This window comes from Camelina sativa, chromosome 5, assembly GCF_000633955.1.
Source record: "Camelina sativa cultivar DH55 chromosome 5, Cs, whole genome shotgun sequence".
Classification (NCBI taxonomy): domain Eukaryota; kingdom Viridiplantae; phylum Streptophyta; class Magnoliopsida; order Brassicales; family Brassicaceae; genus Camelina; species Camelina sativa.
The window spans coordinates 11927686-11939236 of record NC_025689.1 but is presented as its reverse complement, the minus strand read 5'-3'; the positions used below and the strand labels follow the sequence as shown (position 1 = coordinate 11939236).

Here is an 11551-nt window from a genome sequence, read left to right as displayed (position 1 = left end):
ATCCTGCTAGCCCACCGCTAGCCATCTCAACGGACTCCAAGCTGGCCCTGCAGGGCATCGATCCTAACCCATCACTGTGGATATCAGGTCAATTGGTGACAGCTTGTCCTATGGGAAGGTTGTTAAAGGGTGAGGACCAGGGTTCGAGGAACGCCTGGCGCACCAATAACCTACTGGTGGATTGGGATATCCACAGTGATGGGTTAGGATCGATGCCCTGCAGGGCCAGCTTGGAGTCCGTTGAGATGGCTAGCGGTGGGCTAGCAGGATCCACGGACGGTCCGTTGGGGCAGCTAGCGGTGGACTAGTGGGGTCCACAGGACGGATTGTCACAGTACGTGCGGATCCGAATCTAGTTGATTTTAAAATACTTATCAAAATTATTTAAAAATCATATAACTAATAGCACATAGTTTTGATAAGTATTTTGAAATTAATAATTAGTTAACACATAAATTTTATTTAGATTTCTAAATCCACTAAAATCATAGAACCAATAATATCAAGAAGTTAATTTCTCACAATAATCTTGACAGTATTGGCAACGCGGCTAAGAAAGTGATACACACTTTATCTCTACACGTCTTTAACTCCATGGCAACTCACGTCTCACCTGCTTATTTTTAAGTCTTTTTTTTACATTTTTTAAAAGATGACTCAATAATTGTGTTATGATATCAATGGGAGATAGCATTTATGGCGGCTCCTCAACGCTCAAGACTTTGCATGTGGCTTCGTTGTGATTCGTGTTTTGATCCCATCTCTCTACGCGTATCTCTTTTATATAGTCCCTCCTTGATAAATTGATGTTTTAGAAAAAATTTCTTGTCTCTAAATATTGATTTGAGTTTTGAGAAAATGAGAAAATATTACCATTGGTTTGTTACTATATATCAACATACATTATTACTCATCTTCGACCTATTTTTCAACATCAACAAACAGCCCTGAGAAAACAACATTTTAGTTTTTAAGTCCAAAAAGAACACACTTGTATGTCCTGCACACGTAGTCATTGTTATAACACTTCACGTTGCTAAGACCACTACTCTCTTACTCTTATGTCCAGCAACAACCCTCCAAAGCCTGTCGTACCCATCTCTGTAATGTTCAAGTGAGATACAAAGCTGCCTTATTGCATCTCTTTTCTGCTCAGCCACTTCTGATGCACCCAATCTCGCTCTTTCCACTTCTTCTGTAAGCTCACCAGACCGTCTTCTCAGCCTCACTTGCTCCATGTGAAGCTCCTCCATATGCTTTTCCATTTCCTTTATCTTCCCATCTCTCTTCCCAATCTCTTCTCTTAGCACATTTCTCTCATTTCTCATTATGCTTATCTTCTTGGATTCTCCTCTAAGCTTCTCCTCCGTTTCAGCTTTCTCTTCTGTGATCAGCCTAATATGTGATTCCAGCTCTCTCAGCTGCTCTCCAAGTTGGCTTCGTTCTTCAAGAAGCTTTGACATTTCTCCTTTGATCTGTGCCTTCTCTGGGAATATCTTTTCTTCAGCATCAGAGACAGCAGTTTTAAGTGCCCTTATCTCGTTATCTCTGTCCTGTAAACTAGTTTTCACCATTGCCAATCTCTCTTGCAACTTTGAGACTTCTTTCTTCTCTGCGTTGAGCGTGTTTCTGTACCTATCAGTGTCTTTCTGAGCCAACTCTAGCTCATGCTGTAAGCTCTTCAGTTTCTCCTCAGCAGCTCTACTGATCTCGAGCTCATTTCTCAGAGAATAAGTCTCTTTCTCAAATAGCTGAACCTTCTCTTTTGCGATACTCAGCTCTTCTTCCAAGGCCTGCACTTTTGCATCTTCTTTAGTGTCCTCTTTATCCAAATCAAGACTCTTTTGAGGATCTTCTATTCCAGAGGACATGCAGCTCTGAAGCTCAATCTTCAGATTAGCGATCTCTTCTTCATGCATTCGAATCTTTTCATTAGCTTCCCCAAGCTCTCCCTCATATACAGTAATTTTCTGAAGGAGGTCAACACTGTTGTCACTTTCCTGCTGGAGAAGGAGCTTCTGTTTCGTCTCTTTAAGCTCAAGCTCAAGATCAGCCATCCTGCAGATCAATGCCTCATCAGCGTCTTCATCATTAGCAGAGGAATGATCAGAATCAGAACCGGAATCTGTCAAAGATGATGAGTCTTCCTCTTCTTTATGACCAGACTGACGGCGACTCAACTTCTCTTGGGTAGGACTAGGAGATGATATCTCAAGAGAGCTCTGTGACTGGATCTCAGATGAATGATGATTCTTCTGAAGCTCACCGCTAGCTTGATCATAACGCTCAGCTAATGCGCGGTACATGCGGTAAAATTCCTCGACAAGTTGGATTAACTCGGGACGCTTCTGAAAATACATTTGAGCTTTCTTGGCAAAAGAGTCTGCGTCTTCTTCAATCAGTTTCAACATGTGGTTCACTCGGTCATCCATCTCTGACAAGCCAAATCAAGAACAAGAAAGAAAACGTCAGAGTTTTGGGTAATCATGTACATTAAGGTGGATGGAGATCTCAATGATAAGTGAGGCAGGCAACATACTCTCTAGATTCTCTGCAAGCCATTTTGAGTTCTTGGGACAATTGTGACTATCCCACCACCATGAGTGTGATTTCTTGCTCATAGACCTCTTAAACTGCTTCTTGCTCTGAGCCTGCGAGAACATCAGACAAAGTGGTAGATGTTGAGGACCAAGAGACTAAACAACACAAGCATCTAAGGAGTTTTCTAAGTCGTAGGTGAGTGAAAGATCACAACGGTTGCTTACCGCAGACGAAGCCATGACCTTTGCCTTGTAGAGAAATTCAGAAAACCCTACAAGAAAGATCAAGAACTTAAGCCATTTTAGAAAAGAAATAAAAGACTCAAGACTTTCTCAAATTGAAGATATGCTCTCTCGGGTTGAACAAAACAGTTTTGACAAAACCCTAGAAACAAATTAGATGAGATATATCAGAGGAGAAAAGAGGATTTCCACATGTGGCACAAAGATGACACGTGAAGTTTTAACAACCCAATTTGCATTTGTCACAAATCTCTAGAAAATCTAAGATAAGTTTTAAGCATTATTCATAAAATAATTGTATTCTGCAGAAAGAAGATGAGACAAAAAAAAAAAATGCAGAGAAATTAAAGAAAAAGCTTACTTTTACCGATGACGACGAAGCAAAAAAGACAAGAAGCTTGTGACTGAATAATACTCAAAAGAATGGCCTCTCTATAGCCCTTTATATTTCCTCTTTAGTCCGTTTGAAGATGATTCATCATTCTTACCAAAATCTAATACTAATTTATGTTTCACACAATAATCAAGAAGTTAGTTTCTCACAATAATCTTGACACTATTGGCAACGCGGCTAAGAAAGTGATACACACTTTATCTCTCTACACGTCTTTAACTCCATGGCAACTCACGTCTCACCTGCTTATTTTTAAGTCTTTTTTTACATTTTTAAAAAGATGACTCAATAATTGTGTTATGATATCAATGGGAGATAGCATTTATGGCGGATCCTCAACGCTCAAGATTTTGCATGTGGCTTCATTGTGATTCGTGTTTTGATACCATCTCTCTACGCATACCTCCTAATATACTCTCTCTGCCTTGATAAATTGATGTTTGCTTTGATAAATTGATGTTTTAAAAAAAAATTTATTTGTCTCTAAAAAATTGATTTTGTAAATATTCTTAATACTATAAAAGTGAGAAAATGGAAAAGTAGAAAAATTGTCAGAAAAATGAATCATTACATATGCATAAAATGACTAAAAATAAATAAAAAATAAATTATCTAAAAAAAGTAAACAATAAATTAATCATATATATTTTGTGTATGTGTGAAAAATTATAAAAATCAAACTATTAGAGATAGAGAGAGTATTAATAAAAAAGCACACTGATGTGTCGTCGCCAGAGAAGTATGTGTACCTTTTAGCAAAATATTTTTACTTAATTACATTAATATGCTATTATATTTTTTTTAAACAGTTAACTGAATAATAATTAGATATGTCATCATTTCTCACACAAATTCAAATATCACATATAAAACTAATTAAATAATTACATACTATATTAAGGCAAAATTTCACTAAAATATAATTACAAATATACAATTCAAAGTTATATTGATTTCTTAAAATCAATATAAGTAAAATATTCTAAAAATACTAAAAAAACATATCAGTTAATATAAGGTTAATAAAAATAAAAAAATATAACTTATTACCAAAATCATATAAAAACGAAATGTTATTTTTATGTTAGTATTATTACCAGGATAACTTAAATAACAAGCTTTCAATAGTTATTATAATCATATATATAAAAGTAGAGTTTCAGTCTCTCCTTATTGGTCCACTTGGCAATGCAATTTTAACAAAAAAAAAATTATATTAAAACACAAATTTAAAACAATTAATTTTCACATTTAACTCACATAATATAAAACTGAAATCTTTATAGCTTCTCCCTATAAATTATGCATTAACTTTATTTCTCCACTAAGTTGTATTAATCAATTGTATTAAAACAAAACAATAAATTAGAATTGTAACTCTCATTTTTCTAAATGTAATTTTTCATCATTTCTCTTCCTATAAATACTCATTATCTTATTCTCTTAGTCTATCACTCTTTCATTCTCTCATCTTCTTCCACTACTCTCAAATCTCTTTTTTTGTTTTGTTTTGTTTTGTTTTTTTTTTTTTTTGTTATTGTTGTTGTATGGGTTATAAAAAATCAAATCAAATATCATTGTAAAAGCTTAGTTTTAGAGTTTGTATGATATGTATATCTTATATATTTATTTTAATCTTTTAAAATGTTTATCTCCATTTTCTATTTTATATTAACATCTTATAAGTCATTATTTTCATACTTCCTTACAATATTCACCACACAATAAGATCATAAAGTTGAAATGATCCATATGTAATTATCTATTATGTCTCTGGTTATCTCACATATTCATGTATCATTTTAAATAATTTATAAAGATCAATATAATATTTAAAGATCAATATAATTATCCATTTATCCATTTATAAAGACTATTTTGTTTTGTGATCCAATTGTTAAATCTGCAGAGATCAATATAATATATATATATATATATATTTTTTTTTATGATTTGAGGTTTTTGAAAACAAAAAGAACATAATTAAACAATTGGTTTTTTGTGTCTTTAATCAAAATAAAAAATGATCCAAAAAACAAAACATATTCAACTGGAACTTAAATATAAAAATAAAATATAATTTTAAAAATATCATTTCACTAAATTCTCTAAAGATGAAACCATTAGTATGAAATCTAGCACTATAAATTAAATTGATGAGTGAAAACCAAAAAAATATAAGTTATCCTTGGGATTTTAAAAATTATTGAGATTGAAGAATTCATATAATTTTATAAGAAAACTAATTTAGTTTGTCACTTAAAAAGTAATATTTTTTATTTTGAAATATTATGTGTAAGTGTTGAGTTTATATCAACAAACAACCAAATCATGTGAATTTTGATTCAGCCACTTGGTATTCCTTTTATTTTAGGTTATAAAAAATTAAAATATTTATTTATAATTAAAGACATGTAACTCCATTTAACTCAAATGTAACTCCTATCCAATAATTGTACATTAATTCATTCCTCCTACTAACTTATTATCTTTCAAGAGAAATTATTTTTGGTTAAATTTTAATATTTTTTATTTATTTTGGTTGGCTAAACTTATATTCATATTTTGGTTGGCTAAATTAATATATTTCTCATGTAAAATTATTGTTTATAATATATTTCTCATTTCAAAGTTTAAAGCAATATATCATATATATAAAAGTAAGGTTTTGGTCTCTCCTTATTGGTTGATTTTCATTTAATGTTTTCTAATTTTTTTTTATTTTTTTATTTGCTTTCTAATTGCTTTAAACAATATTTAAGATCCAATAAACACAATACATTTAACTCACACATTAAAATAAAATTATAACTGAAAATAAAATAAATTATGCATTAATCATATTCTACCACTCAATTTTATTCAAACACAATAAATTACTATTGTAACTCCATAGTTCTAAATGTAACTTCCATCATTTCTTATCATATAAATAAGCATTCTCTCAATCTATCATTCTCTCATATTGACATTCTTTTACTATCTCATTTTCACATTCTCTCATTCTCTTCTACAATACCTCAAATCATTTTTCTTTTTTTTTTTGTTATTTTTGATTTCTTATTTTTGTTGTATGGGTTGTAAAAAAAAAATGAAATATCATTGTAAATTGTTAATGCTAAATTTTAATTTTAGAGACTACATGATATATATTTTACATTGTTTTTATTTTAAAAGATTTATCTCCTTTATCTAATTTGGATTATTATCTTATAAGTAATCATTCTCTCTTCCTCTCCCACCAATATCAAATGTTGTTATATCTCATATGTGTTGTAAGAGTTTGATTCTATATTTTAATTTAGAAAGTATTGTATATATATAGATATTACATTGTTCTATTTTTTAAAGATTCATCTCCATTATCTAATTTGGATTACCATCTTATAGTAAACATTCTCTCCTCCTCTCCTACCAATATCAAATGTTGTTATATCTCATATGTGTTGTAACTTGTAAGAGTTTGATTTTATATTTTAATGTAGAAAGTATTATATATATTTTTGTTTTCAATTTTTATTTTATTTATATAAAAAAATATTTCGTTTATATTTCTTGCCTTTCTAATCTATTCATATTTATTTTTTAAATTTTTATTAATTTTTAAATTTGTATAGTTAAATTTAAATTCACATATGTTGGTTTTAACAAAACAATCAACTTTATTTGAGAATTAGATGTTCCTATTCATTTTTAAACGATCAATGTGTAACATATAAGCATTTTGTCTTGCAATCACAAGTTCCATTTCCATTGCTTAACTCCATGGTTAAACTATAATATATGTTGTCCTATTTGTAGGAATAACAACATACTTATTTAATTTATTTAAAAGAGCAGATGATTAAACGAAATAAACATTTCTCCAAATTTTATAATTCAATCAGTGAGTGTACTTATTACTTTGAAAAACTTTTACATTGAAGTTCATAAAATCATATAAGAAAACTAAAATACTATATCACTTCAAATTTGGAAGGAAACACTTGGTATTCCTTTTTAAAAAAGTCAAGACACATATAAAAATTTATTAATATTTAACTCACTTTAAAGACATTAAAGGTCATTTAACTCAAAAATAACTTCTATCCAATAATTTCATACATTCCTCCCACAAATAAATATATATATATATATATATGTTCAAGATTGTATTTAAATATTACATAATTTTTTAGTTAGCTAAATTTATAGTCACATATATACAATATATATACATAAGAATTTATATTACTTATTAACACCATAATTCGACCCATTATTTGCTTAACTCAATATTGGTTTCAAAGCCAACTAAAGAAAAACAGAAACGATCTTATTGATATTAGACCAAAACATGGGCATACAAATATAATCACTTACACGGAAGATATTTTAAAAAAATAACTTATTATTGCAACATCAACGTATGAAGGGTGTACATAAGCAGTTAATTAGAAAATCTATAATACAATAAATGTATTGGAAACAATATCAGTCAATGATAAGATTGGATCCTCAAAAGCAAGAAACAACATCTTCATAATTCATAAAAAGTAAACGCCACAATTATACACATCTGAACGAAATGATATAAACATATAGTGTATTAATAAAAGTGACGGCAAAGCCCGTATATGCCTAATTAAAACGAAATAATACAAAAGAGAAAACAAAAAAGACCAAAAAAAAACAAGAACGTGCCAACTACACCACAACCCACAAAGAAGTATATTAACCCTGAATTATCTCCAACTCATTAAAAGAAACTTAATCCCAATAAATATATATATATATATATATATTCATAAATAAATATAGAAATGACAACAAATTAGGAGATATTATGATGTGTGATTATTTTATATATATATATATATATATATCTCTAATTATGTAAATTAATTAATCTTAACATTTGGTATGATTGTTCACTAAAAATGGAAATATTGATAACCGAATATGAATATACGTTCTAATTTTATATTCATCTTTGTGTTATTAAAAAAGAATTTGACAATAATCCTTATCATTATAGATAAACTTAGTACCCAAAAAAAAATCATAATATATTTAAAATGAGTAATTATTAGATTATACAAAATTGTTATAGTTACTCGATAAACCATAAATATAAATTTGATTTTTAAAACACACAAAAATGTATATTGCCATAAATTGTAACATTTTATAAATATTTTCTTTACCACGTTCACATATTTCACGGGTGAAATGTATGCTTACACGAATACGTTGATTTTAGAATTTCATTAATTTTTTTCTAATGATTATTTGGAGTATGTCGGTCAGTAAATACTATAAACCGGATCGCTTAGTATGGCATTTCACCAAATCTGATAGCCCGAGATTTGATTAGGGAAGCTGAATACGGGCCTTCGTGTATGGCTCTTTGGGCCCAATTGTGGAAACTTCAGGTTCCCCGAAGGTCCAACACTTTTTTTTGGCAGGTTGCCTCCAGTACCCTTCCTGTGATGGAACGGTTAGTGCACCGAGGGGTTCACTGTGACATTATCTACAAACAGTGTGATTCCGCGGCAGAGTCTATAAATCACGCACTTTTCGAGTGTTCTCGTTCGCGAAGTGTTTTGGAATTGGCTCAAGTCTCTTTAGATCCGGATGGGTTTCCATATGCTTCAATCTATGCGAATTTGGATTTTATTTTCTGGCGGGCTTCGTCCCAATCGGGAGTTTCTGATATATCTTTCGGTCTTCCTTGGATTCTTTGGTCAATTTGGAAAGATAGGAATAGGAAAGTTTTCCAGGGAACAGAGGGCAAACCGAGTGATATTTTGAACCAGGCGAATAATGACAGGCTACTGTGGGAGGAGGCCAAATCCTTTTCGGGGAGTCATCGGCATCTTCCACCTTCCCTAGAGGTGAGGGAGCCCTCTCCACGCTGTCAGGTTGATTGTTCCTGGAAAAGTTCGGATCCTTTCCAGGGTATGGGTTGGTGATTTTGTAATGGTGAGGACTCGACGCTTCTTCTGGGAGCACGAAGTCTTAGACGTGGCTCGTCCCCATTACATGCGGAGCTACAAGCTCTTATGTGGGCTATGGAATCATTGCGGGCGGCTGGTTTTGATTGTCAAACCTTCGAGACGGATTGTGCAGAATTGATAGCGATGGTGCAGCTGCCCGAGGATCGGCCGGCCTTCTCAAATTTGCTGGACGAATTCTCCTTGCTCCGATCCTCCTTCCCGTCCTTCACCCTGAATAGGATCTCTCGTGATTTCAACGTCTGGGCAGATTGTCTTACCCAGTCTTCAAGATCTTTACTTTTCGAAACTTCTTTTGTAAACTCTTTTCCTCCTATTTGGGCAACCAATCTTGGAGTGATCTTTTAATTTATTTAATGTTTGGTTGAAAAAAAAAATATATTAACAAACCGACTAACTCAAAAGATTTAAATAGCCTATCAAAAATATTAAATCGATAAATTATACTATCTTCAGAAAATTTAGTTTAGAATCCGATTGTTATTAACATATAATAAAATTAAATAATTAAGTTACTGAATAATTTAATATATGTTGTTATAGTTACATAAGAAACATGCAAGATTGTTACGATTACAAGATAAAACATAAGAAGTTATTTTTGATTTTAAACCAAACAAAAGATATGTTGCAATAAATAATAACATTTTATCAATACTTTCTCTACCATAAAACTTCTTACACATTTAAAGATTTTACCGGTAAAATATATTTTTTATACGAAAAAACTCAGCTAAAAAATCTTTAATTAAATAATAATGTTATGTTTGACACAAACATATATTAGTTTTAGGACGATCGTTTTACTTATAATAATTTTTATTAATCAATTTATCCCGCATATGGTGCGGGTTGTTACCTAATAGATATAGAAAAAGTGATCAAACCAACCTTCAACAAACTTATCATGAATACAAATTTAGAAGCCTAGTCAATGGTTGAGAAAACATAAACCATGATGATGATGTGACAAAAAAAAGAAAAGAGAGTTAAATTTACAATATCTGTCAAAGATGATGAATCTTCTTCTTCTTTATGACCAGACTGACTGCGACTCAACATCTCTTGTGTAGGAGATGATATCTCAAAAGAGCTCTGTGACTGGATCTCAAGTGAATGATGATTCTTCTGAAGTTCACCGCTAACTTGATCATAACGCTCAGCTAATGTGCGATACATGCGGTAAAATTCCCCAACAAGTTGAATTAACTGGGGACGCTTCTGATAATACATCTGAGCTTTCTTGGCAAAAGAGTCTGAGTCTTCTTCAATCACATTCAACATGTGTTTCACTCGGTCATCCATCTCTGACAAGCCAAAACAAGAACAAGAAAGAAAACGTCAGATTTGGGTAGCAATCTACATTAAGTGGATGAAGGCAGGCAACATAATCTCTAGATTCTCTATAAGCCATTTTGAGTTCTTGGGACAAATGTGACTATCCCACCTCCATGCGTATGATTTCTTGGTCATAGACCTTTTTAACTGCTTCTTGCTCTGAGCCTGAGAGAACATATGACAAAGTGAGTAAATGTTAGGACTAAAAGAATAAACATAAGGATTTAATGATCTTTCTAAGTCGTATGTGAGTGAAAAGATCACAACGGTTTCTCACCGTAGACGGAGCCATGACCTTTGCCGTGCAGAGAAATTCAGAAAACCCTACAAGAAAGATCAAGACTTTCTCAAATTGAAGATATGCTCTCGTCTCAGGTTGAACATAAGAATTTTGACAAAACCCAAGAAACAGATTAGATGAGATCAGAGGAGAAAAGAGGATTTCACATGTGGCACAAAGATGACAACCCAATTTTGCATTTGTCACAAATCTCTAGAAAATCTGAAGATAAAGTTTAGGCATTTTGTATTTTGCAGAAAGAAGAAGAGACAAAGATTGCAGAGAATAGAAAAGCTTACTTTTACCTAGACGGCGATGCAAAAAGACGAGAAGCTTGTGACTGAATAATACTCAAACGAATGGCCTCTCTGGTTGACCCAAAAAAAAAGAAAAAAAGAATGGCCTCTCTAAGCCTTTTATATTCCTTGTTAGTACGTTTAAGGATGATTCATCGTCTAACCAAAATCTGATAATCTGTTTCACGTTCTCTAAAGAAAATGAAAAAAAATAATCAAGAATTAGTTCGTTAGTTTCTCACAATAATTTTGAAACTGTTGGCAACGCGGCTAAGAAAGTGATGATACAAGCTTATCTCTCTCTACACGACTACACGTCTTTAACTCCGTAGCTACTCACGTCTCACCTGCTGTCTTTTTTACATTTCAAAAAGAAGACTCAATAATTTTGTTATGATAAATGGGAGATAGCATTAATGGCGGATCCTCAACGCTCAAGACTTTGCATGTGGCTTCGTTGTGAT

At 31.7% G+C, this 11551-nt stretch overlaps 2 protein-coding genes across 3 annotated transcripts; both read right to left on the bottom strand.

Moving 5' to 3' along the window:
- On the bottom strand, positions 866 to 3450 carry LOC104786610 (protein NETWORKED 4B-like). The gene is made up of 4 exons (XM_010512050.2): positions 3145 to 3450; positions 2766 to 2812; positions 2540 to 2651; positions 866 to 2434 (listed from the first exon to the last, which is right to left on the bottom strand). The coding sequence occupies exons 2-4, from the start codon at positions 2778 to 2780 to the stop codon at positions 1029 to 1031; spliced, it is 1533 nt and encodes a 510-aa protein (XP_010510352.1). The 5' UTR covers positions 2781 to 2812; positions 3145 to 3450; the 3' UTR covers positions 866 to 1028.
- LOC104786609 (protein NETWORKED 4B-like) lies at positions 9975 to 11543 on the bottom strand. Of its 2 annotated transcripts, none has more exons than XM_010512049.2 (4): positions 11091 to 11543; positions 10789 to 10835; positions 10565 to 10676; positions 9975 to 10480 (listed from the first exon to the last, which is right to left on the bottom strand). In XM_010512049.2, exons 2-4 carry the CDS (start codon positions 10801 to 10803, stop codon positions 10101 to 10103), a joined length of 507 nt encoding a protein of 168 aa, XP_010510351.1. In that variant the 5' UTR covers positions 10804 to 10835; positions 11091 to 11543; the 3' UTR covers positions 9975 to 10100. The 2 variants fall into 2 exon arrangements, with proteins under 2 accessions (XP_010510351.1, XP_019101406.1); XM_019245861.1 differs by having other exon boundaries at positions 11097 to 11543.